Below are 27,875 nucleotides of genomic sequence, written 5' to 3' on the forward strand. Positions count from 1 at the left end.
TTTTTTTAATTAAAAACGTTTATTGGCTATTGATTTTGATATATTTGCATTAAAGAAAAGAAACATTTTTTCAAATGTGCTAATAAGAAAATGACCTTATTCCAGAATGTACTAATAGGAAAAATGGATGATGCTGGGAAGAATATTCTATGTTTTGAACACAGATAAAACTCATAAATTTTATCTGGACTCTAGGATATTTACTAGTAGTCCTCCACCAATGGGTTTGACATTCAACAGGAATATAAACATATAAACAAGCCCAATCCAGTATATTTCAAAACAGTCAGATCCTTGAGAACAGAAACTCTGTCTTTCACAAGTACACTTACCATTCACAGAGGAAAGGTTATATGTATCTTATTGCTATAACTATTAATAAAAGAAGACCATCTAGATGGGCACCCAACAGATAAAAATACAGTAACCACATAATAATTAAAAACAATGTTCACTAATGCCCACTAAAAAGAACAAACAGCAAAATATAGCACAAGAATGTAAAACAAATATCATTCACATTCTTACCATCAAAATACTGGCATCTTTTTGGTCCTGTTGTTGTTTTTATAAAAACTATGTGTGTACACATGCGTGTCTGTGTACCCTTACAGAAAATTTGACAAATATAGAAAAACACACAGAAAAAAATCACCTGTCATGCCACCAACACAAATGTCACTTTGGTGAGAGTAGAAAAACTCAGAACCAGAAATGATCTGAGAAGCTCTTCCCAGCCTCAGGAACGCTGATGCCAGTTCACCCAACAGTTGCAAAATCCACAGGCCAAACTTCTTTTTAGGCTCTCAAATATCTCTACTGTTGCCTGACTCCCAGTTCCACTGCATTTTTTTTATCAGGCCAATAGTTATCAATAAACAAGGACACATGTAAGGCTAAGACCCTGAACAAATTTTTGTTCCCAAATTAGAGCTGGATGGAATCTTACAAGTTCATTTAGGCCTATCCACCACGCCTGTCTCTGTTTATCCAGGAGGAAACACTCAGGGAGAGGGCAAGTGATGTGCAGAACGACACCTAATCTCCTAACTGGCAGACCACGGCTCTGTCCAAGGGAGCACATGGTGAAGGAATCTCCCCAAGTGACAGGGCTACAGTTACTATGTGGTTACTGTTAATGAGCCTGAGGGCAGACAAGAGTGGATCTGTAAAACCAAACGAAAGCAGCTAGGCAAACTTTTGGTTCCTAAAAGGCCATTAATTGCATTGACTCCTAGGGGAAAGGTCACAAATAGACCATGTGGTCAAATGCAGGGAGTATGCCCTGGGCCAGCTGACCACAGGGCCAAGTGGGAGCCCCACATTCCACAGAGAGGCCAGACTGGGGCAATCACAGAGCCTCTCTGACCAAATGCACTGCCGGGCAGCCTAGAAGGCAAAAGGGTCTGAAAGTGGCCCCTGAGAACACAATGATTAAAATCAAACTCTTGCATCAGTCAATTCCTTCTCCAGTCAACAGGTACGTGTCCAGAGGTCACGTTACTCACAACCAATCATCTCCCTTCAAGAAGGAATCCAATTCAGTGAACCCTCAAATTCTCATCACCTCTACTTCAAGGTTGTCTCTTCACATTGAAAGCTTTCAACGTTGACTAAAGGAGTTACCATAGCAATATTAAAGGTCACGGTTCAATTTTCCTGATCAATACAGGTTTTAAGTCTCCAGAAGAAATCTCCTTAGCATCACTTGCACAGTTCCTTGTTTGTATAGACCTTATTCTTAAATATCAATGACTAAAACAAAAATCGTTTCTTCTCCTTTTCCCACATTCTGACAATTGTACGGGCTCCAGGTGAAGAGTCAGATGGCCGTGTGCCAGGTCTCATGACACCTGCCTGTGGATGACCTCTTTCAACTGTGCCAGTTTGTCACTTTTCAGTGCTTCCCGGATGGAGAGGAAAAATCCAAAGTAGTGTTCAAAGTTGTGCATCATAAGCAGGACCCCAGCCAACAGCTCATTGGTCACCAGCAGGTGGTGTATGTACGCGCGAGTATGATTCTTACAGCAGTAACAGGCACACCCTCTCACAAGTGGATCAAAGTCTTCCTGGTACCTGAGAAAGGCAGTCACAGTGATATTCCAGACAGTGAATGAGGAATACATAAAATCCACAACCTAGACTCTACTCTGCTGTGCATAGCCAATAGTTAATAATGTCTCTGGCAAATATAGTGCCGAGCACCTGCTTCAGACGGCAATGTGATCAAAAGCTGACAGAGCACAGTGAGCCAGGAGACTCAGGAGTCTTCTGCTGGGGGATACACCTTCTAGATTGACACTTACAAAGGAGCATCAAAAGAATCACATGGTCACTCCCTCAAGCTGAGCACTGTTAGTCACACTGGAAGGGCACACAATGTTAGGAAATGCTGTTCTGATGAATGGCGCTTGTCTTCCCTCCACCACCAGACTTAGTACCAGAAGACGTGGTAGACCTTTCATAGCATAGCTTTTTGCACTTTGCAAAGCACTTTTATATACACAGTCGCATTTAATCTTTACAGCCCCCTTGGAGATAGGCATTGTAATAGTCATTTTACGAATGAAGACCTCTAAGCCCCCTCAAGGTGGGCTCCAGGGTGCAATGCCTGGATTTGATTCCTGGTTCACAACTACTTGGGCAAGTCATTTAACTTCCCTCTATGTCTTTGTTTTCGCATCTGTATTGGTAAGAAGGTAGTAATGGTACCTACTTAGTACAGGTGTTGCAAGAATTACATGAGTTAATACAGTAAAGGGTTCAGCAACTGCTCGGCACATACTAAGCATGTTACCTTTATCAGCTATTGAAAAGAAGTCAAATGACTTGATCAAGGTCACATAGTCATGGGCAGTCTCCAGAACTTCAGGTCTAGTACTGATAATAAGAAAACTACAATTTCCAGTTAAATCTATAATGTAAAGAGAACTTAATCATCTATATCACCCTAGCACTTTAAAAAGAAAATAGATCTCCTTGGCAATTTCTCAATAAGTTAAATGTGGTAAACATCACCATTTTAGGCCTACAATCCAGAAGCCCCTATAGAATATAGATAAGAACTAGGATTTCCATATTCTTTCATATATTTTCAAGTCTGTACTGTATTACTACATAGACATAAAGAAGTCTGAATCCCTAGTATGTTCCTTTACTTAAGACCAAAAACATCCCAGGAAGAAAGTATAGGTCCCAAACTCACAGCAAAGCCATTCATTGGATCACTGATTATTACCACTTTGGGCCAAATACAAACTAAGAAACTAATCTTAGCTCATTCTTTATAGGGGCAAATATGTTATTTAAAATTTATAATCTGTATATATTAAGACTTAAAATTTGAAGATGTTGTTTTATCTTGACATCCTTATTTTGCTCTGTCATTCAGTCGGAAGGAGTACAAGACACCAAACAATGACTTGGTCTAGTCTTTCTGCCAGCTCTTCTAAAACAATGGTTATCCAGCCTTAGTTTTCTGACAAGACAAAGTACACAAATTCATCTGCAAAAAAAGACAGTTTTCTGGAACCGATTTTGGGAAGGCCCTATTAATACCCAACTCTATTTTATGAAGACAAACTGAAAAGGGAAGTTATGTAACTTTTAAAACAGACTGAAATTTAAAAGTCAGAAATCAAAATCTAAAATTCCTTACCTTTTTTCCTTCAGATTAATTTCAAATGATGTCATTTCTTGGCTGCAACTGGTTGTTTTAATTTTCTTTGTTTGATCCACATATTTTATTTCTTCCTGTGTCCCATTTTGTTGTAATACTGAAGGACAAACCAACAAAAAGTCTTGAATGAAGATCAGAAAAAGAGAGGCCATTGGGGGAATTTTATTTTAGCTACTACTTCATGCCCTTTAACCTTACAATTCCACTCCTGAGAATTTATCCTAAGGAAATGACACAAGAAAAGAAAAATAGCAATATGTACCAAGATGAACACTGACCTATTATCTATTAATATCAAAACTTGGAGATTCAACAGTATCTAAGCAAACTATGGTTATAAGTATATAACATATACTCTTAGTATCAAGGAATGATTTTTAAAAACCAGTTAGGGTGTGTGTGTGTGAGAGACAGAGAGGGAGAAAGAGAAAGGGAAAGATAGAATTAATGCGTGTGTGTGTTGGAGTTATGTCTCATCACAATTGTACATGCAAATGAGGCTTTACAACTGTCTATGTTCCAAACAGATTAAAAGCAGAATATGGCTTTAATTTATATATTCTGTATGGAGACTCTGGCCCTCCAGGGAACTCAGATTATCCAGAATTAAATGGGTACTTGAGTTGTTCCCTTGAACTGTTTGCTTTAAGAACATTCCTGGAATTCTAAGAGAAACACCAGTTACTTATGCAAAGAGCCAGCTGCCCTGAACAGGGGCAAATAGGTAAGCATTTCTGGGAACAAGCAACAACAATCCCAGGGTTAGTCCAAGAAAAATGGGCAGTGATAGGAAGGTGATTGTGTCCAGGTCCAAGGAAAAAGAAAAGTGACCCTGGCATCGAGCACAGGGCTGTTACAGTTCTGCTGCCATGAAATTACATGCTAATGCAGAAAACCATAATAAAGTCCTGGCATTCTAAAAAGTCCTTGTCACTAGGGGAAATTGCTGCCTATATTAGATGACTTGTTCCTTTGAAATTTACACATAGTAACTCACAAAGGACTTTCATCTACTATACATGCACACAAATATGATTAACAATACCTGAATTAAAATGTTCAAACTATTTAGTTTTCCTAATCATGAAGAAATGGCTTTTTTCTGGCCAAAAACAGACTTGTTTGTTCCAGAGAACTCAGTATCGGTTTTTTTAGGGGGTTTTGCATATTCATGGTACAGAATAACTAACAGCTACCTATATCCTGGTAGAAATAATTAAGCTTGTAAATAAAGACTACAAACAATGATAAAGTGTTTGGGGTATGCCTAGCCACAAATATTATCTGGTCTGTGTAAAGGACAGTAAAACTGACCTCCTGTATATAAGAATTTGACCAATCTGATTTATTGTTTCCAGAAGTAATTCAATTTAGATTAATGGATAAGTTGCTTTATAAAACTATGAAGTATATATATGCATATATATCTTCTAAATGAAATTTAGTAACTTGTGATAAACCTTTAAAGGCGTCTACAGGCCTGCTCAAATTTAAGGTTGGCAGAGATAGAGGAAGAGTTCAAAGAACAGCAGGAAAAGGGAAAGGAGAGCCCACCTCTGAAGGCCAGAGGGATGACTGGACAGGCAATATTTTCCTGAAATATCGGGTAGATGCTTCAAGGGACCCTAGTTCAAAGTGTGTATCCTAATTCCTTTTCTACTGCCAGTTAAATGTCAGAATCTGCAACTGACTTCCTTCACTTCTGAATAACAAAAAAAAAAAAAAAAAAAAAAAGGCAGTACTTCAAAGCGCTATTAGTGGAGGAAAATAGCTTTCACATCTCATTGTGTTAAAAAAAAAAAGCACAAGTAACACTAGGATCAGAGGGGGTTGAGATTCCCTGTATTTTAATAGCATGAGGTTTACAAAAAGCAGACACGAACTCTTTTGTGAAAAAAACGAATTAATTTTTACCAGGCAGTTCAAAGGTTTTCTTTTCTTAGATTTTCATCACTATTCACTCTGAACATTCCTTTTCAGGTTGTTAATAGAAAGGGTTTTGTTTTTCTTAGTTCTGCTCACAAAATCACTTCCTAATATTGATGAGCTCCATGTAAAGTATTAAGAACCTGGTTTTGTGTGCCCATATGCCAGGGCATACAGATAAGAAACAAAAATGTAGTTTTATGAAAGGCTGGCATTACAATATGCACATACTTCTGGCTTGTGACTCGGGCCAAAAATTAATAGGAAATAGAAGAAACTTCAGGATAACACAAAAATTAACTTCAGGAGACCTACGTTTCTCTTCAGGATTTGGCTGGTAATCAAAGCTGAAAGTCAAGGCACATCCCCGCTCTGTCACTTGATAAGGGAAAAAACTCTCAAATAAGTCCACTCCTCTTTCAATGCACTCGAGCACCTCATCTGGCCGGCTAATGCCACAGATGATCCTGTAAAAGTAACATTAAGAACAGGGACATGAGGATAAAGCCAGGAATGAAACCAGAGTGTTTCCAGAGGACACTAACAGTAATAATAAGGAAAACCACCAGTCATGGTTAGTGTGGCAGACTGAAGATAAGTGTAATGGAAAGAATATACAGCCTTTGAGGCAGAGACCTGGGCTAGAATCCCAGCTGTGCCATTTATTAACGTCTATGTTATTTTGGGAAGGGTTTTTAACCTCTCTGAATTTCAGTTTTCTCATTAAAAAAAAACCAATCATAATAATACATACCTCACGGATTTACTGTGGGAATTAATGAGATATTTGAAAAAGAACATTGTGTAGTTTCTGTTCCCAAAGAGGAGCTCAATAAGGGTTAGTTTCTTTTCCTCTCTCAACCCTTCTGAACAAACCCCCTATTCTCAAACTGAACTTTATAGCCCATCTATCCACTATATACAGTTTTCAAGAGTACAAAGCTGTGTACTTTATTTCCCCCTCAAATATTTTCCATGTTCTAACTGTATTTTGCCTAAAGTTCTTTTTTATAATTGGTTCAAGAAAGACATTTTTATCTACTGTATTCCTCATAGATCCATTTACAAAGCACTCCTGCTCTCAGAATTTCAGCTCTGCCTATAGGATCTAAGAATGTAGTTGTCTTTCTGTGTGCTTATATTTTCACACAGTGGAATGAGATGGTATTTTCAGAGGTAATTGTTAAGGCATTCTGAGTGTTAGTTATACTCAAGCAGGTTTTGCCACTAAAACAAATGAGAGATGTACTAGATCAGGGCTTGCTGGCTGGCTGCTATTTTTTGTTTGTTTTTTACCCATAGTCCCTTTTATGAACTGGCAGAGAAAAGTTTACAGACACCCTGATTTCTAAAAGAAGTCCAAAAAAAGGCTTATGCAATATTAACCAGAAACTTTAGATATATCTATGCCAGTTTTTCAGACTCCAGTTTCCTTCAAGTGATGTAATGTTTTATAACTCTACTCCAACTGAAGCTGGCATTTCTATACACTTAGAGAATGAAAAAAAATCCCAGCTTTCAAATCCAGTAAGACATCTGTGAGCACTTAAAGAAGTCCAGAAAATGACTAGAAATACTAGTGTACTATTATATGCACTAGAATGAAATAAACATAGAAGAGGAAGCAACGAATCCAAGAAAACTAGGATAATACTGGGAAGCAAGTGCTGGCTAGGGTGATGGAAATATCGTGTCCTGGCTGATGTTTACACAGTCATATATATGTATAAAAGTTCATCAAGACTCACACACTTCATTGCAAGCTATACCTGGATTTTTTAAAAAGATTAAAATTACATATACTGTACACTATCCAACAGCCTGAGGGTTATAAAGCAGTACCCCATAATCACACATCTTTATATATCTGTAGGAAAAAAGCGTGAATGTTCACACCAAGTGGAAAGACTAGGTTTTTTTTAAAAAAAAAAATAAACTTTGGGTAGTCTAGTAAGACATCAGCTGCACTCAGTAACTTGGGATTTAGCTTTGAATCTTGCAGATCATCTTACACCAGTACATAGTGAATCCTATGACTTATAGACAGAAACAACCTCTTTAGTGTTGCCAATCCCCTCAATTTCAAAAAAAAAAATGACACCACTCACCACCCACCTCACATCTAAGACCTTCTTAAAGGTCCTTATTAATAAAGCCCATCTTCATTCTGCTAGGCATTTCACATGTATCTTCAACTTTCCTTGACTAAGGCCAGAGTTCCACATGATTTATACCAGTCCCTAGGTACCATGTTAAAATGCATACTGAATAGTATTTGCATTTCACACAATAATGAGAGAAACAGTATAACACTTGCCCTTACTTACAATGAGGATCAAATAAACTAATTCACATAGCAATGGTCCTCTTGTCTACACTCTGAAATCAAAGTCAGGACAGCCCTAGTGGAAAATGCCCCCACTAAGGCAGACTCAGCCCAGAGAGGACATAATCAAAATATCAAAAGACATGCACATGCATAGACACCGCACAATACACAATCTCCCCCACACCTGTTCTGCTGCCCACAAGGCTTGGCCTGCATCCTAACTGAACACTAGCCTTGGTTTGTCCTCCGGCAGCTCTGCAGTGACTGATGACAGCAAGTGCAGTCTTGATTCCAGGGTCGCTGGATTCCCTTGAAAGCCATCCAGAAGGAAGCCACCCACAGGCCGCTTGGCTGTCTCTCGGGCTGACCTTAGCCTCTCCTCTGTCACGTCTCCCCCTTCAATCACTCCAATGATAGCACTTTTCTGAAGGGCCTAGAAGAGAGGACTGAATGCTAGTCACTGCTTCTGGTAGCCGAGGCCTTTGTGTAAATGAACTTAACATGGAAGAGACAGAAGTGGACAGAAGAGATCTTAGTGAAGCTGCTGCAAATGAAGCCTGGAAGGGAAATGGTGCTCCCTCCTCCCTGAGAACCTTTAGGGCTCTAAAGAACACAATCTGAAAGCCACCCAACTAGGATGAAGAGACTGAGGAGAAACTGAGGCAATCTACATATGAAGTCAGTTTTAGCTTAGATTGAATTAATCACACAATGAGCAGGTACAAGAGGAAAAGGACAAAAGGAATAGTTTTAATTTGTTTAAATGACAATTCAGGCCTGCTTTAGGGTACTTCCAAGTCTCTTAAAGATGACTTTAGGAACTGTGAAACTGGTTGGGACAACTGACCATCCATTTGGGAAAAATAAAATAAAAACTACACTGTGTGCCATCCTCAAAAAAAAATTCCACATGGGTCCAAGATCTAAACAAAAAACAGTTATACAAGTATTAGAAAAATATATTGGATTTTTTCATAACTTTGGGGTAAGGAAGGCCTTCCTAAACAAGTTAAAGCTTACAGAAAAGGCTGCCATATTTGAGTATAAAAACATTAAAACTTCTCTGGTGAAACAGACTATCAACAAAGGCAAAAGACTTACTCTTGGGAAGAAAAGATAAATATCCATACCAGAGAAAAATCTCCAACAAATCCTCTAAGGAAATGACAATCCCAGAGAAATCTAGGTACATATGTGAACATGAACTTCTGAAAAATAAATGTGAATGCCCTGTACACACATGGAGAGCTAACTAAACCTCACCAGTAAGGAAACAGAAATTAGAAACAACTAGATACCTTTATTGCCCATCACACTGACAAAAAAGCTAAAAGACAGATAGTGACATAGTGAAGGTAAAGCTGTAGAGAAATTACACTTATTACCTTGGCAACTAGAGAGTGAAAATTAGTTCAGCCTCTAGGGAGGGCAAGCAAACAACACTTATCAAAATGACATTGCTTTTATCTTTATATCCTAAAATCTCACTTCTAAGAATCTCTCCTACAAATATGTTCATTCATATGCACCAAGGTATATTACAAAGACATCTGGGATAACGAAAAGCTGGAAAACCTAAACATACACCAATAGAGTAAAGGCTTAAATTATGATGCATTCTGGTGGGAGGAAGAGAAATGGAGTGGGGAGGGGGTGGAAACCTAAGACTGCTGAACACCTAGCCTTGGAAATCTGCTTCGTGAGCAGAAACCTATACTGTGTGGTGCTCTGGACGTTGGGGAGCTCAGGAAAAGCAGAGTGCTTGAGAGACTGAGACTCCGGCCACTTGTGGAGGAGGGGATCCACATTTGGCGGCCCTATGTCAGAGGAAAGGCAGGCGATCTGAGAGGCTTCCTAGTAGCAAGAGAGCTGCTGAAGGGGCGCTGTTTGCACGGAGCTTGCTGTGTGGGGGAGAGGAGAGATGGACAAAGTTGTCTGTGCGCCCTCAGCCCAGCTGGTTGCGAAGTTTGAGGAGCTTCAGGCACTCCATGCCCCTGGCTGCCTGCTCAGCTACAAGGCCCCCAACTGTGACATGCAGCCTGCTGCGCCTCCCTCCTGGCCTGCCAGCACCGGCTAGTAAAACTGCAGTCACTGCACTGGCATCAGGCCAGCCAGAAGGAGGCCCCACCTACAACAGCTAGAGACGCCGAGCACAGAGGCTTACACCTGCGTGCTTGGCCCACTGGCTCTGACACTGGAGACAGGCACTGCAGACGGTAATCAGTAAACAGATCTTTCCTCCCCCCAAGCACCAGCTCTGCTCCCCTATGACCCCCAACCTCACTCTAGGGGCTGAGCAGCTACATAGACTAGAGCTTCTGGGCACTAGTGGGCACCACACAGAAATATGAAATGTCAAAAGAACATGGGTAAGACCAAAATCTCACAAATCCCAAAAAAGGGGCCAAATGAAACTGAACTCACCAATCTGCCTGAAAGAGAGTTCAAAATAAAAATCATAAACATGCTTATGGAGATACAGAAAAATACTCAAGAACTCAGGCATGAAATTAAGATGGAGATTCAATCATTAAGAAATTCCATATCTGAAATAAAACACAGATGGAGGGATTTAAAAGCAGATTAGATATAGTAGAAGAGACAGTAAATGGAATGGAAATTAGAGAAGAGGAATACAAAGCTGAGGCACAGAGAGAAAAAAGAATTTCTAAGAATGAAAGAATATTGAGAGAACTGTGTGACCAATTCAAAAGGAACAATATTCATATTATAGGGGTACCAGAAGAAGAACAGAGAGAAAAAGGGATAGAAGTGTCATTGACAAGGTAATTGCTGAAAACTTCCCAATCTGGGAAAGGAAATAGTCTCTCAAGCCATGGAGGTACACATATCTCCCAACACAAGGGACCCAAGGAAGACAACATCAAGACATATAATAATTAAAATGGCAAAGATGAAGGATAAAGGCAGACCTTTAAAAGCAGCTAGACAGAGAAAAAAGACCACAGACAAAGGAAAACACATCAGGCTATCATCAGACTTCTCAACAGAAACCTTACATGCCAGAAGGAAGTGGCATGATATATTTAATGCAATGAAGCAGAAGGGCCCTGAACCAAGGATACTCTACCAGGAAGGTTATCATGTATATTTGAAGGAGCGTTTAAATAATTTTCAGATAAGCAAAAGTTGAGAGAATTTACCTCCCACAAACCACCTCTACAGTGCATTCTGGAGGGACTCCTATAAATGGAAGTATTTCTAAGGCTAAACAGATGTCACCCAAGGGATAGACAAAGAGTACAGAATATGATTCATAACATACAAAGAATAGAGGAGGAAGAAAAAGGAGGGGAAAAAAAAAGAACCTTTAGGTTGTGTTTGTAATAGCATACAAAGTGAGTTAAATTAGACTGTTAGATAGTAAGGGAATTACCCTTGAACCTTTGGAAACCACGAATCTAAAGCCTGCAGTGGCAATAAGTACATATCTATCAATAATCACCCTAACTGCAAATGGTCTGAATGCATCAATCAAAAGACAGAGAGTCACTGAATGGATAAAAAAACAAGACACATCTATATGCTGCCTATAAGAGACTCACTTCAAACCCAAAGACATACACAGACTGAAAGTAAAGAGATGGAAAAAGATATTTCATGCAACTAATAGTGAGAAAAAAGCAGGTGTTGCACTACTAGTATCAGACAAAATAGACTTCAAAACAAAGAAAGTCACAAGACAAAGAAGGGCATTACATAATGACAAAGGGGTCAATCCAACAAGAGGATATAACTATTATAAATATGTATGCACCTAACACAGGATAACCTACAAATGTGAAACAAATACTAACAGAATTAAAGGGGGAAATAGAATGCAATGCATTCATTTTAGGAGACTTCAACACACCACTCACACCAAAGGACAGATCAACAAGACAGAAAGTAAATAAAGAGACAGAGGCACTGAACAGTGTATTAGAACAGATGGACCTAACGGACATCTACAGAACACTCCATCCAAAAGCAACAGGATACACATTCTTCTCAAGTCCACATGGAACATTTTTAAGAATAGATCATATACTAGGCCACAAAAAGAACCTCAGTAAATTCAAAAAGACTGAAATTGCACCAACCAGCTTCTCAGATCAGAAAGGTATGAAACTAGAAATAAATTACACAAAGAAAATGAAAAAGCCCACAAACACATGGAGGCTTAATAATATGCTCCTAAATAATCAATGGATCAATGACCAAATAAAAACAGAGATCAAGCAATATATGGAGACAAATGACAACAGTAATTCAACAACACAAAAATCTGTGGGACGCAGCGAAGGCTGTGCTAAAAGGGAACTATATTGCAATACAGGACTACCTCAGGAAAGAAGAACAATCCCAAATGAACAGTCAAAACTCACAATTAATGAAACCAGAAGAACAAATGAGGCCCAAAGTCAGTAGAAGGAGGGACATAATAAAAATTAGATCAGAAATGAATAAAATTGAGAAGAATAAAACAAAACAAAGAATCAATGAAAGGAGGAACTGGTTCGTTGAGAAAATAAACAAAATAGATAAACCTATAGCCAGACTTATAAAGAAAAAAAGAGAGTCTACACATATAAACTGAATCAGAAATGAGAAAGGAAAAAATCACTATGGACACCACAGAAATACAAAGAATTATAAGAGAATACTATGAAAAATTATATGCTAACAAACTGGATAACCTAGAAGAAATGGACAACTTTCTAGAAAAACAAAACCTTCCAAGGCTGAACCAGGAAGAAACAGAAAATCTGAATAGACCAATTACCAGCAAAGAAATTGAATTGGTAATCAAAAAACTACCTAAGAACAAAACACCTGGACCAGATGGTTTCACTGCTGAATTTTATCAAACATTTAGTGAAGATGTAATACCCATCTTCCTTAAAGTTTTCCAAAAAATAGAAGAGGAGGGAATACTCCCAAACTCATTCTACAAGGCCAACATCACTCTAATATCAAAACCAGGCAAAGACACCACAAAAAAGAAAATTACAGACCAATATCCCTGATGAACATAGATGTAAAAATACTCAACAAAATATTAGCAAACTGAATTAAAAAATACATCAAAGAGATCAACCATCATGATCAAGGGCAATTTATCCTGGGGATGCAAGCATGGTACAACATTCAAAAATCCATCAACATCATCCACTACACCAACAAAAAGTAGGACAAAAACCACATGATCATCTCCATAGATGCTGAAAAAGCATTCAACAAAATTCAACATCCATTCATGATAAAAGCTCTCAACAAAATGAGTATAGAGGGCAAGTACCTCAACTTAATAAAGGCCATATATAACAAACCCACAGCCAACATTATACTTAACAGTGAGAAGCTGAAAGATTTTCCTTTAAGATCAGGAACAAGATAAGGATGCCCAGTCTCTCCACTTTTATTCAACATAGTTCTGGAGGTCCTAGCCATGGCAATCAGACTATACAAAGAAATAAAAGGCATCCAGATTGGCAAGGAAGAAGTCAAACTGTCACTATTTGAAGATGACATGATATTGTACATAAAAATCCCTAAAGACTCTACTCCAAAACTACTAGATCTAATATCTGAATTCAGCAAAGTTGTGGGATACAAATTTAATACACAGAAATCTGTTGCATTCCTATACGCTAACCATGAACTAGCAGAAAGAGAAATCAGGAAAACAAGTCCATTCACAATTGCATAAAAAATAATAAAACACCTACGAATAAACCTAACCAAGGAAGTGAAAGACCTATACCCTGAAAACTACAAGACACTCTTAAGAGAAATTAAAGAGAACACTAATAAATGGAAATTCATCCCTTGCTCTTGGCTAGGAAGGGTTAATATTCTCAAAATGGCCACCCTGCCTAAAGCAATCGACAGATGCAATGCAATCCCTATCAAAATACCTACAGCATTCTTCAATGAACTAGAGCAAATAGTTCTAAAATTCATATGGAACCACAAAAGAACCTGAATAGTCAAAGCAATCCTGAGAAGGAAGAATAAAGCTGGGGTAATTAAGTTCCCTGACTTCAAGCTCACTACAAAGCCACAGTAATCAAGACAATTTGGTACTGGCACAAGAACAGACCCATCGACCAGTGGAACAGAATAGAGAGCCGGGATATAAACCCAAGCATATATAGTCAATTAATAGAGGATTAAGGAGCCATGGATATATAATGGGGAAATGAGAGCTTCTTCAACAGCTGGTGTTGGCAAAACTGGACAGCTACATGTAAGAGAATGAAACTGGATTATTGTCTAGCCCCATACACAAAAGTAAACTCAAAATGGATCAAAGATCTGAATGTAAGCCATGAAACCATAAAACTCTTAGAAAAAAATATAGGCAAAAATCTCTTGGACATAAACATGAGCAACTTCTTCATGAACGTATCTCCTGGGCAAGGGAAACAAAAGCAAAAATGAACTAGTGGGACTATATCAAACTAAAAAGCTTCTGTAAAGCAAAGGACACCATCAATAGAACGAAAAGACATCCCACAGTATGGGACAATATATTCATAAATGACATATCTGATAAGGTGTTGACATCAAAATTATATAAAGAGCTCACACACCTCAACAAACAAAAACCAAACAAGCCAATTAAAAAATGGGCAGATGATCTGAACAGACGCTTCTCCAAAGAAGAAATTCAGATGGCCAACACGCACATAAAAAGATGCTCCACATCCCTAATCATCAGAGAAATGCAAATTAAAACCATAATGAGATATCACCTTACACCTGTTAGTATGGCCAACATCCAAAAGACATAAACAACAATAAATGTTGGCGAGGATGTAGAGAAAGGGGAAGCCTCCTACACTGCTGGTAGGAATGTAAAATAATTCAACCATTGTGGAAAGCAGTATGGAGGTTCCTCAAAAAACTAAAAATAGAAATACAATTTGACCCAGGAATTCCACTCCTAGGAATTTACCCTAAGAATGCAGCAGCCCAGTTTGAAAAAGACATATGCACCCCTATGTTTATCGCAGCACTATTTACAATAGCCAAGAAATGGAAGCCACCTAAGTGTCCATCAGTAGATGAATGGATAAAGAAGATGTGGTACCTATACACAATGGAATATTATTCAGCAATAAGAAGAAAACATATCCTACCATTTGCAACAACATGGATGGAGCTAGAGGGTATTATGCTCAGTGAAATAAGCCAGGTGGAGAAAGACAAGTATTAAATGATTTCACTCATCTGTGGAATATAAGAACAAACCAAAAACTGAAGGAACAAAACAGCAGCAGACTCACAGAACCCAAGAATGGACTAACAGTTACCAAAGGGAAAGGGACTGGAGAGGATGGGTGGGAAGGGAGGGGTAAGAGGGAAAAAGGGGCATTACGATTAGCACACATAATGTAGCGGGAGCATGGGGGGACAAGGGAAAGGCAGTATGTACAGAGAAGACAAGCAATGATTCTATCCATAGCATCTTACTATGCTGATGGACATTGACTGTAATGGGGTATGTGGAGGGAACTTAATAATAGAGGGAGTCTAGTAACCATAATGTTATTCAAGTAATTGTACTTTAAAAGGAGTACAGTATATACAGTAATATATGCATTGATAAGGAAAGAATTTTGAGCTCCTGTTAAACAAAAACACATAAATTTCTGAACATATGATCATACTCATGTAATAAAAGCCACATACAGGTATGCAGATAATTATGTATATGGAATTGTAAAAATAAAGTGTACAAGGAAGAACACCATCAACATTGGCTCTCTGGTGAAAAGAGATGGGGAGGCCTGGAATTCGGCGAGGAGGGTATTTTGGAAGAATACAGTACTATTCTTCCAAAATGAACACTTTGGCTGCTGGCTAGAGAATGAATTAAGGGTGAGTATGGCTCAAGGATGGGGCAAGAGGTAAGTTTAATAATCTGGGTTAAAGATGAAGAGGACCTAGACTAAGGCAGTGGTAGTGGGGTACAGGGGAGGGATAGGCTTTGAAGCCTCATCAGGACATACAATCAACAAACTTGAATGATTAGTTGCCCGAGGAAAGGATGAAGACAAAGTCTAGGATGACTCCTGGCTCCTGTTTCGGAAGGCCAGGGAGATGATGAAAAGAGCAAAGACAGGGAGTCCTTGGAAAACAGTGGAAGGTGAGGCAAGATTATTCTGTGATAATCAACACAGAACATTGTGCTCTGAGCCTGAGGTACCAGCCGTTGAAGAAGCAGACCTAAAATTCTGGACATGCGTGGTACAAATGCAGTTGCCCAGGCCAGAATGGCAGACCCTGGCCTAGTGCTGTCACTTCCCATGCCTGCCTCCATGGCAGACCCAGCTAGCTCGACTTTCTTCCTGCCCTACTCAGGCACAATTCCACACACCTTGGGATGGAACCCATTTGCCAACCATGGTCTAGAGAATATATGGAGTAGAAAAGAAAGCTAGGAACAAGGCCTTGAGGGAGCTTCAACATTTAAAGGCATTCCGAACAGAGGATCCACTGAGTAAGAGGAGAAGGAATCACAGGATGAAGAAAAGATGTAAACAGACATACAAAGTGGAAAGACACAGGCCCACCCGCCCCTTTACATGACTGGCACAGCCCAGGAACTCCTTTTCACGGTTATGAGAACTATGATCATACAGATTATCTCAAACAGAACACACTGAAGTGCAAAACGGGCATTACTATCAGGTCAAGACAACAGCATGAGCATAAGGGATATAGAGGGATCCAGCATTTAACCAATACAGAGAAATAACGCAAAATGATAGGCTGACTGTAACACATACGAGGCCCTGAGGCCTACCTGGCCTTTCTAATAACCGTGCTCTGTCACACTCCCCATCCTCCTTTCTATTCATCCAAACATTATCATCCTACAAGGATAATTACTGGCTCAAAATAATTGCTAGCAAGCAATACTAACAATTCAGACCCACAGCAAAGTCCCCATGCTGAACTCTAACTGCAGATACTGAGAGTTCTATTTGGAATGACAACTAAGTTTCCTCTAGTATTTCATGTACATTAACTTTATTACCCAAGTTTTACTTTTTTATTGCTACTCTCAATATACCAATGTAGCTCAAACTCAAAGTGCTTCTCCACAGTGGTACCTGATTATTGCTCAGGGTCACTCTGCATAAATCATCTCAGCACTGAAACTCTCCCCTCTGATCACTATCTTCTGTTCTCCCACCAGCTCTGCTCCCTCTCAGTGGATACCCCCTTTCTCAACCTCATTAACGGTGCTATTAGAAGCTCCTGTCTACTGCTACAGCTTCATGTTCCCCACCCCATCATGACCGAGGGCTTAATACATGTCAGACTTTCTGTTACATGCAGAAGATACAAAAATGACATACAGACATACAGACAGTTTAAGGAGGTCAGTCTAATGAAGACACACGCATAAAGAAATCACTGCAGTACAGTATGATTGGGGCTATAATATAGCTACATACAACAAATAAAAGGGGTGGCAAAGGGTGAACCGAACTTCCTAGAAGGGTCAGGGATGGTTCCCTAGAATGAGAAATGGAATGAAGTGGGGCAGATCTGGCAGCAAGAAATGGGGCTAGAGGCAAGAAAAGAAAAAACAGTCCAGAAGGTAGTCTGCACACAGATCTGGAGGAATGAAACAAGGCAACACCTCAGGGAGCTGCAAGTAACTCAGAAGGGCAGAGTGGCCGCCAGAGGAGAAAGTAGCCGGTGCTGAGCTGGAGAAGCAGGCAGGGGTCAGGCCACAGCAGGCTATCCAAGCCATGGAAGAGTTGAAGTGGAGAGTCTTTAGATTCTTTTAGGATAGTGGATATGGGCTCCTATTTGTGTAATAGAGATCTCTCAGATAGCAGGGCTGAGGATGGACTGGATAGAAATGAGAAGAGTGGAAGACAGAACAATTAAAAGATAATTGTCCACATGAGATGATGAGGTTATTATGCCTTAAGGTGTGATAAGAAGGGTGGAGAGGAGGAGCAGATGCTAGATATACTTAGGGAGATGGAATCGGGAAGAGGCGGACAAGTGGATAATAAAAGGTGTCTTTAAAAATTCAAATTTCTAAGCTGAGGAACCTGGTGGCTGCCATGAACTGAGAAGCATATTGAGGGAGAGCAAAGGAAGACCAGGCTTGACGAGATAAGACACGGAGTCTGGCTACCTCTCAGCCTGAGGTGCATGTGAGGGATCATCTAGTGACAGAACCAAGCTAAAGCCCATTTTATGTCATTCAGAAGCTAAGCGGAGTAATCTTGAATATGCATAAGATTTTAGAATTATTCAGCAATTAAGACTAAGGGGAGGCTGGCCAGGAACAACATATTAGATGGGATGAAAAGAGAGCCAAAGACAGAATCCTATAGAGCAAAAGCACAGTTCAGGGGGAAAAAAGGGCAGAGAAAGAGAACAAGAATTGAGAAGAGGAGAAGTAGGAGGGGTAACACAAAAGTGGGCATCATGGGATGTAAATTGACTGGAGTTTCAGAAAGAAGGACTGTGAACACAGTCTTACCTCTGACTCTCCCTGTAACCGCAGACAGTTATCCAGGAATAGAAGTGATCGGTCAACAGATTTTCTGGCTCGTTTTATGGAATTTGCTTCCACGGAAGACGTCTCTCCATCTGAGAGGCACTGGAACCAGTCTGGCTGAAGGGCCTGCTGAATTGCCATGAACTTGGAAACAGTCATCTCCACTCTTCCTCCAACACCCCACACGGACACAGACTGCCGTGAAACAGGACCATGAGGAATCAGCAAGAGTAAAATGCAAATAAAAAGAAAATAATAAAATGATAAAGCAATACTAAATTTACTTCTTTCTTATAACTGGAGAGGTGGGGGCAATTCAGTATCTCAGACATGATGGGTAAAAGAGGTTTCCTGTACTATATTCCAAACTCTCTAGGGACCTTAAAGCTCATAGAGAATCCTTCAATTGCCGCATGAGCCAACCTCCAAGCTAGCCCTCCAAGAATCTGTTATTATATTTTTCGAGCCCATTTCCCCATTCCCCCTGCCCCATCACACCCACGTTGTTCCTGTATCACAGACTCTAATTCTTCTCTTTGATCACACAGTTCCTTTCGATTGAACTGTCCTTCCCTACTTCTTTGCCCGGTATGCATCCTTTTAGACACAGAGTTCAATATAATCTATTCTAATGTGTTGCCCAAACCTTCCTGGGTATAATCACTCACTCTTCTTAGCTCTTACAGCAATTTGCACTTACTTCTTTTATAGAAGGGAGAGCACTCATCATACCATTGTGTAGTTGTCTGACTAGAGTGTGCCAATTCATGTTTATGCCCCAAAAGCAGTCTAGAGCCTCACACATTATTATAGTTTAGCAAATATTTACTAGATTCAGTTAGATACAGATACAAAGAAGACCATAGTACATGAAAATCTCTATATAATGTGACTTCATTGGTTATTCTCCCCTACAGCATCCTTCTTCTTAGAAAATATTGGCAAGGACATAGATGGGGAAGGCTTACACAGTCTTATTCTGTCCTAAGGCACAAGAACACTGTTTAAATGAATCCTCTCTCCCTTATAAATGGGGTAGATAACTGAGGTCAGTATTTTCTTTTGAATTCAAATTGCAAAATAAAATGTTCATGCAGAAGAATAACTTAAAATATTTATTTTAGGTAAGATTAATAGATATTGTTAAAATAAAGTGAGTGCAAGAAAAATTAATTTGTGAAGTTGCAGTATATAGAGATGCCTTGCCAGAATGCTCCCCTCAGGGACAACACCAATGCACCACATCTCAGGTGAAGACTTTTAATGAAGTCCTTTTGATAGTTTTCTTCACCAGCTAAAATCTTTGGCTTGGGCCCAGCATTTCAAATTCTGTTCTGAAAGCAAGCAGTGTGATACTGAGGTTCTACTATATATAGTTACGCATGTGATAATCATCAGCAACTTTCCCCACTCTTCCTGACATTAAAACTGCAAATAAAGCATGGCATCAAGACTATCATTTTCTACCATCATAGCAACTTCTTTTTTTGCCATGTACTTGACCTTTCTCCACCCCAACATTTTTTGCAACAACGAAAAAGCTGAGGATATAGTCCTTACCCCATCCTCAGGCAGCCTGACTTGAACTCCTATAAGCCACCTTATCCCACTATATACATAGAAATAAGAAGGCAAAAAGGGGTCAGGAATGGGCCGGCATCCCAGGCACTGGATCCTCGCATCTGAGGGATATAATAGTCTAACTTCCTGGGACAAAGGTGCAGCCTTGGAGGTCCTTCTGAGAACACACCTTGTTTGTTACATACCCAGCTGGGCAAGGGCTGACTGGGTCATGCAGGGAGCAATACAGGAGCGATTCTGGCATGCCTGTGTAAACACAAAAAAGAACCCTTGAAACCACTTCTGTCGTCAATGACACTGCAACAGAGCAGCTTTGCATGGGTACTGCTGGATAAAGCAACTCTGCACACAGGAAATTGCTCATACCTGATCTTAGAATTATAGGAAGCCTGTCAACATGAATGAAGATCACCTTTGAAACCTACTAATCTGAAAGAATTAAAGGTAAAGGTTCATGTCTAGTCATTACAAAGGAAAGGCATATCTTGAAGATATACTGAAGGTGTTTAATGACATGTTGATCCTACTCAATTTGCTTTAAAGAAGAATTTAGTAACAAGTATGTCCATTCTTGGTACCATCCAAAGGGAACTAGCTAATGGAAAGATAAAATGATATGGCTAAAAGCTAATCCTAATAATAAAGCCATCCCACATCATGGGGCAGAACTATAGAGAAGCTGTAATTGCAAACGAACTCATTTTCAGTACATTTCATTGACTTAAGATGATAGTTTCTTAGACTCTCTAGCCAAAAAGACAGAACTTAAAAAAAAAAAAACCCAAAAAATGTTTAGTAAACCATATGTGTTTAAAATTTCATATGCTACCCTGCATTTTCATGAGAGAAAAAATAAGATTTCACTGAAAAAGATTCCCCGAATAAAATAAGTTAAAAAAAAACCCTCTACTGTTCTCCACCTTATTTTCTACAACTTCAATTATTACAATTATCTCTAGAAAGCTTATATTAGCTATTTTCACTTAATTATATGCTTGTATACTTTAAAGCTGGTTATTAAAATTGGTCTCAGACCAAGGAAAATGGTATTATATAAATTCTTCTACTGAAACACAAAAACAACCAAGAAGTCATTGTGCTGTTTCCCTAGGAAGCAGGGGACTGAATAATCAATGCAAACAGGATTTTCATTCACTCAAGTGAGTCTTAGACATTGGGAAAAAACTTCAGGAGGAAGTGGTCTACAGAAGAATTGGTTCTCTAGCTGTTGGTGCTAAGTTTTCCTATAAATAAATGGACACATACCTCTGTATATAAAATCCCATTTCTAGAACGGAAAATAATATCAACCTATCAGAATATAGCTATATATAAACTCTTCATCCTCTGCCTTATGCTTTACGCCAAAATCCAAGACTGTTCTGGATCTTAGGTATGTCCCATGCAGTTTGTAACCTCTGGGTCTTTGTGCCTGGAGTGTCTGCCCACGCCTGTCTACTGCACCCACTTTCTGACCTATCTAACCCCTACTTTTCCATGACCCCCATAAGGCGCCCCCTCATGGTCTCTCTCAAGAATCCTTTCTTTATTCTGACCACCCTCCATGTGTCTCCTGCAGCAGGTTATGTGCTCCTCCCTCTGGGCTCTCATGATCCACGTATATATCCCTAATCCTGAAATATCATCACCACACTCTATTAGAATTACCTCTTTATCTTGATCCCAGCTAAGCTCTGAGTTCCATGAGGGTAGCATGTGTCTCAGTCACCTCTGAATCCCAATGCCTGGCTCTCAGATGCTCAATAAATGCTTACTAAATTACTGAATAAATAAATGTATTAATGAAAGATCAAAGAGTCAAGAACACCTCCAAACTCCAAGATAATACATTACAAAGCACATACATATTTTTACCTATAAATTTTCCAATTCCTTCCTTATATTCTTCCAAGACTTCATGATGTTCTGCCCTATAAGCAAAAACAGAAAAATATGTAATAATGAATCATTCGACATACTCTACACAATAACTGAAGCTTACTTCTCCTCACCCAAACAAGCTATGTGACAGTAAATGTAGTCTTGAACAATACAGTACACCACTATTCAAGAGGCCCAGCACATGAGGCTGGGCTCATTAGCCAGAGGAAAGGTTTCAATTTGCAAGTGGTTCTGAGAGAACAGAGAGTGGCAAAGATCAACTGCTTCAGAATATCTGGATTTTCTTCTTCCCTTCATTCCTTTAAAATCACTGTTATTAACACAATTCTGCAGTTATTTGATCACATAGGCAGGATCTTCAATTGAGGGGTAAAGTTAGCGTATCTACCCATTATATACAACTCTATTAATTTTGTTTTCATTAAGTAGGACTAGCAAGTACATGTGCAGAGCAGAGAAAACCTCAAGGCTGGTGCATGAAGACAGCCCCTAGACTCCAAGTTTAGTTCTCAAACAGCATGCCCCCTGCCCCTTTCACCCCTGAGAGTGATGACAATAAGGGCAGGAAGGACCAGCTGGTTTGGAGGAAAAGTGAAGCAGCTCTAACATGTGGGTCTGGCCTATGGTTTCCAGATTAGGGCCAGATGATGTGTAATATTTGATATCTCTCTTCTGTTTGCATTCTAAAAGTCTACAATTTTATATAGAAACAAAAAAATCTTTCTCTTTCCTGCACCTTAAGGTAACTAAGCTGCTCCCAGAGGTGATGCCTGAAGGTCTGATACTTACAGCGATGACAGTGTAAGCTGCACCACAGCAGGAACCCCATGCACCTTATGCAGTGTGTGATGGGTCAGGTGTGGGGCAGAGCCAGTCTTGGTGTATAGCAGGCAGCCTGGAATGTCCACGGTGCGGTCCTTTGTTTTGCCCAGGTTTTTTATTGTTCCTAGGCGGCAGCCATTAACTACTTTGGTAAGACTCAGCTTCATCCTAAGGGATTCCTCTAGGTTTTGATAAGAAAAAAACCATTAAACTCAGAAGGAGTTACATGACATCTAAAGGCTAAGCACTTAACAAAGAAGGTAACCTACAAAAGAGGACTGACAGCTTGTTTATTACTACTTCCAGTCTATGATTTTTTTAGGTATAAGGAATAGGGAAATGGGAAAAGACAGAGAGTAAGATAACGTACCCTAAGTCCTAGAGCAATGAGATGACATCAACCACATTTAAATCCAGTCATGGAATTTTTCTCTGAGCTGATGAAAACCAACCAAATGTAGGATGGAAGTAACGACTAATCATGGAAAGAGTGTTGTTTTTTCATCAAGGCTCACTCTCAGCCTTAAAATGTATGTTGAGGAAGGTCACATTGCTTAGGTCATACTGATTACTGATTTTTTTCTTTCTCTAATTTGAGAGGATATTAGGCAACATAGCAGTTTTTCCTACTGTTGTTAAATGAAGAAAACAGTTTCAAACAGCATCTGGTGTGTATTAAACTATGTGGAAGAATATATGTCAAAAGACATACAGAGATTATCTCTGAGAGGTGGGATTACTTTCCAATGTGTTCTTATGTGTCTAAATAGAGGTGAGAAACCATGTAGATCATACATGCAATTCATAAGCAATTTAGCATTATTTTTTGTTGGGGATATTGGGGACTGGTCACAGGTCCTTAAGACTGATCTCGTCTACATACCCAGCACAGATGCACCCTCAGGATCAGGTCAAACAAATCAACCTCAGAGACTGAATAACAAAACCAGAATGCACTTTAGTTACTATGAGAACCAAGAAGGAAAGAGGACCAGTTAGTGCATTCATGCCCTGCAGGATGACATATGGGAATATGTCACATGAGCAGAGAATCTAGAATAGGAAAAATAATGATTACATATGTAAAGGCAACTCAAAGGAAACCCACTGTTCTCTAATAGAACCACATCCAGATTCCAAGGGAAGACACAGGGACTCTCGTAGAGGTGGGAGGCAGCCAGATGTGGAAGCTCAGGCTCTTGCTTTCTAAGACTCATCTCTCTCTCAGGGGCCTGCCAGTCCCATTCTTGTGGAAGGAAAGAACAAACATATCCTAGGAGTCCCCATCTCTTAACAGAAGAGCCTCCATATGATTAACCATCCACTGAATCCTGAAAGTATTTTTTCCTATCTCCCCTTCCCATTCTTTCTGCAAATTGAAGAAATAGCTTTCTTCATTCTTAACACAAGGTCTGTCATTCTGTCCTTGGTAGCTCTAGAGGACACTGGCCACCATGTCCTATGATGACAATGCACAAAAGTTGAATGCCCCTATCTTTAAAGATCAAAATCAAAACTCTCAACTCAGTAAACTGAATCACTGGGTCAGCTAGAGAGAGATATCCACTTGGCTGTCTTCGCAGTACAGGGCTCTGATGCTATGTACTCACACTCTGCTGTTTGGGGCTCAAGAGTCTCACCCTAAATACACTAAATCAGCATGTCATCAAAGGAAAAGTAAGCAAGGGAAAGTAAACAGCTGTGTTTAAAAAAAGTATTGTAAAGGTAAATTGCTCTTATCGATGATTCTCTGTATTGTGAGGATGAATACAAATATTAAGAAATCTGAGGAAAGCATTAGAGAATGAACTTCAGCTGGAAATCAACATTTAAAAAAATACCATGCGACTTTACCCAGAGCTAAAAAGAACCAAGCTTTCCTTTCCACATTTGCTGTTCTCTTTGGGTTATATGTTTTCATAACTGCACCTTTTTAGTAGGGGCTCAAATATAAAATTTTTATTAGGGAGTAATGTAAAAATAATACACATACATACACATAGTCATGTACATATTTTTTAAAACATGCTTTGGAAATGATATAATCTACTAATCCAAGCAAAGTTCTCACCAAACAAGCCAAAAGTCTCCAAAATACCCACTGGTGTTTATTTGCCTTGTCATCACTCTCCCTTCCACTCACATGGGTCTCCTCTAAGATTTTGGGTATTGTGTTTTTCTAAATATATAAACATTCACACTTCACTTTTACAGATGGAGTTCCTGGTAAATTCTTCAGGCAAAACCATTTAGCAAAGCCATTTGGAAATGGTTAATGATAAAATCTTTATTACTTTAAGGAAAAGTGATGACCTGTAGGTGTCAGGCCTAGTAAAGGCTGTGCTCTTAAAAGGCTAACAAAGATTCTCTGCCCCTCTGGCAGCATTGGACCCATCCTAACATCTCCAGAGTCACACATTCCCTCTGCAGTCACACATGCCCCCTGGCCTCCCACCCCTAGGATTCCCTCAGAAGAGGAGGAATTTTTAAATGTTTCTTAGATGGATTCTCTACAAACTGTCATGGAAAGATGACTGCAACATTCTAAGGGAAAAGAACAAGCTTAGGTGAGCACATTTTTTTGTGAAAGCTGTACATATATATTTATAAATATGCAATCACACATACACACTCTACAGTGTTTGTATATGCATGTAAAAAAATCTGAAGAACTTCTAAACAATATGGTGCACTTGGATGACTCAGATGCACAGAAATGACAGACTCTAAAATGCTGGAAATGGCCAGCAATCCCTGAGAGGACGGATGAAGGATTACTCCACACCTTACTTTACAGCAAGAGAGGAGAAGGCAAGGGTGGGGGTGGGTCAGTGCTCAGAGGCAAAGACCACTTTCCTCTGTTTGCTCTTGTACTTACTGTGCACTTCCAAATTTTTGCATCATGATTAAAAATACCACAGGTGCAGATCACAAGAGTGCAGAAAGTTACATGATGTGATTAATCTTAAACTTTTCATAGTTTTCATATGTTGATTATTATCAGAGACACAAAGCTCTGCTATGTGCTTGGTTAAACTAGAACTATACTATGCAAAAACAGCACTTGTGAAAAACACCTTCAGGCTCATGGAAACAAAAGGAACTCTCATGGCTTTCCAACAGTAAAGTCTTTATGCAAACCCCTGCATTCCAAGGATCTACAGACATCCTGTAGTCCCATGATGCCCTCTGAAGTTTCTCTTTATATCTTAGCAATCCAAGCACTGTGCACAGCTCCATCATTAACATTTTCATCCCCCACACTAAAACTTTAGAAAACAATAACAAAAGATGAGGCAGATACTACTTGGAGGTCAAGTATTCTAAAATCTTTGCACTATTTTGGAGGAGAAAGATGATAATGTTCAACTTGTTAAATGTGTGTGTTAAAAATTTTAAGTAACCATTAAAAGATTAATGACAGAATGTGTAATTTCAAACCTGGTGGGGCTGTGTGGGGAGGACAAAGAAAAATCATTTAATACAATTGAAAGCAAGACCCAGGAAGAGACGAAAAAGCACATCAGAAATAGAAAATACAAAGTAAATCCAACTATGTCAGTTATCACAATGTAAGTTAACAAATTCACAAATTAATTTCATCTCTTTAAAGACATAACACAACAGAACTAACATTTATGGGCATTTACTATGAATCATGTACTGGTCTTTGCAATATTAACACCACAAGTATGTATCACCATATCAAACTTATAAAACAGATGCTATTATGTGCATTTTACAGATGAGAAAACTGAAACTAATAAAGTCATCCTTTGGGAGTGGCCGAACTGGGACTTAATCATAGAAGTCTGTTTTAGAGACTATAATAGACTGGTAGCCTATTAGAAGATCCATCTTGTCCATAAGTATATATAATGTTTATATATTCACTATAATGTTAAAATACAATTTGTTATATTTTACATTTTACTATAGTGTTTTTACTATTGCTGTTTTCCCTTATCTCTCTTCTCTGCCTCTAACCATCTTCCTAGCTTCTACAACCTTTCTCCATACTCAAAAAGCACTTAAACTTATGCACTTCTCCACAATTTGCTTTTCAATCAGGAATACACAATGGATATTTCTTAGAGACATAAAGCTAACTTACTCTTTTAAAGTAACTACTTTATGATATTGCATTATTCAGGTAATACAGCTGATTCATCTATCACCCTCCTGATAGACACTAAAGCTACAGAGCAGAGTCTGTATCTGAACTAGAATGGGCGCACTACTTGCCTGATCTTATTTTCACCGATCTCAAGTCTACTTTAGTTTACGTTTCCTGGCGCAGCACTACACTTACATTGATTTTTAATTGTTACAACACTCCCGATGATTTAGGTACAATCGCCCCATTTTGTCGAGGGTCCGAGGTATTTAACAACTTGTTTAAGGTAATACAGCCACAAAGTAATTCAATGCTCCCTGGGTTAAAATCTCTACCCTTTCTTATGAATCCATGTACCCCAGAACTGACTTCTAGGGAACTTCTAGGTTCAGTAGGTAAGGATGGACTTATCTTCACTCCGTGGGCCACCTTCAGGGACCCCAGACCTCGCAAAGCGCTAGCTCAAGGATTCAAGATCCGTCGCAGCCTTCCCAAGTACCCTGGGCAGCCCAGAAAAACCTGGCTGAAAACTTGACTCTTGAGCAGAGGTCTGTCAAAGGAGGGCCTTTTCTCTAAAAGATGGGAGAAGCCCACACGATCTAGTCGAAATCCACCAGGAGACTCAGAAAACGGAAGGAGAGACATGGCGGGAGTACAATTACAGTTACTGCAACACAATCAGGAAGCGCCTTGGCACGGTTCGACTTAAGCGCCCTAGCAGCCGCCCCGCCAACAGGGAAAGGGGGTACTTACCTGCAAACCTCCCAAGTTTTTTGGCCTTGAGCTCGCCTCGCTATTCGGTACCACGTGTATGGCTGGCAGAATTCTCGGCCCCCTAAACCACCGCCTCCGACGCAGAGCCAATCAGGGCGCGTTGCATCATCACCGGGTGCCATAAGACGCAAAGGTAATGTCAGAGCGCGCTTAGATGACCGAGAGGCGGAGGGACCGCTGCCGTTGCCAAGGGTTACGGAGT

General features: G+C 39.5%; 1 protein-coding gene across 3 annotated transcripts; it reads right to left on the reverse strand.

Annotated features, from left to right (window-relative positions):
* On the reverse strand, positions 1–27,759 carry QTRT2 (queuine tRNA-ribosyltransferase accessory subunit 2). Of its 3 annotated transcripts, none has more exons than XM_017653694.3 (9): positions 27,653–27,759; positions 22,750–22,963; positions 21,934–21,989; positions 20,228–20,304; positions 18,460–18,672; positions 8,168–8,367; positions 5,921–6,072; positions 3,659–3,776; positions 1–2,076 (listed from the first exon to the last, which is right to left on the reverse strand). In XM_017653694.3, exons 2-9 carry the CDS (start codon positions 22,947–22,949, stop codon positions 1,845–1,847), a joined length of 1,248 nt encoding a protein of 415 aa, XP_017509183.3. In that variant the 5' UTR covers positions 22,950–22,963; positions 27,653–27,759; the 3' UTR covers positions 1–1,844. The 3 variants fall into 3 exon arrangements, with proteins under 3 accessions (XP_017509183.3, XP_036868921.2, XP_017509184.3); XM_037013026.2 differs by having other exon boundaries at positions 22,750–22,970; positions 27,653–27,742; XM_017653695.3 differs by lacking the exons at positions 22,750–22,963; positions 27,653–27,759 and having other exon boundaries at positions 20,244–20,304.
* Positions 27,760–27,875: the final 116 nt, after the last annotated feature.

Source organism: Manis javanica, chromosome 3, assembly GCF_040802235.1.
Source record: "Manis javanica isolate MJ-LG chromosome 3, MJ_LKY, whole genome shotgun sequence".
NCBI classification, from domain to species: Eukaryota; Metazoa; Chordata; class Mammalia; order Pholidota; family Manidae; genus Manis; species Manis javanica.

Coding starts and splice junctions, on each gene's coding strand:
- QTRT2 (XM_017653694.3), bottom strand. CDS start 22,949: ATGAAGCTGAGTCTTACCAAAGTAGTTAATGGCTGCCGCCTAGGAACA. Junction 18,673..20,227: donor CTGGGTATGTAACAAACAAG/GTGTGTTCTCAG, acceptor GTTTCACGGCAG/TCTGTGTCCGTGTGGGGTGT. Junction 3,777..5,920: donor GCCAAATCCTGAAGAGAAAC/GTAGGTCTCCTG, acceptor TTTGTCCTTCAG/TATTACAACAAAATGGGACA.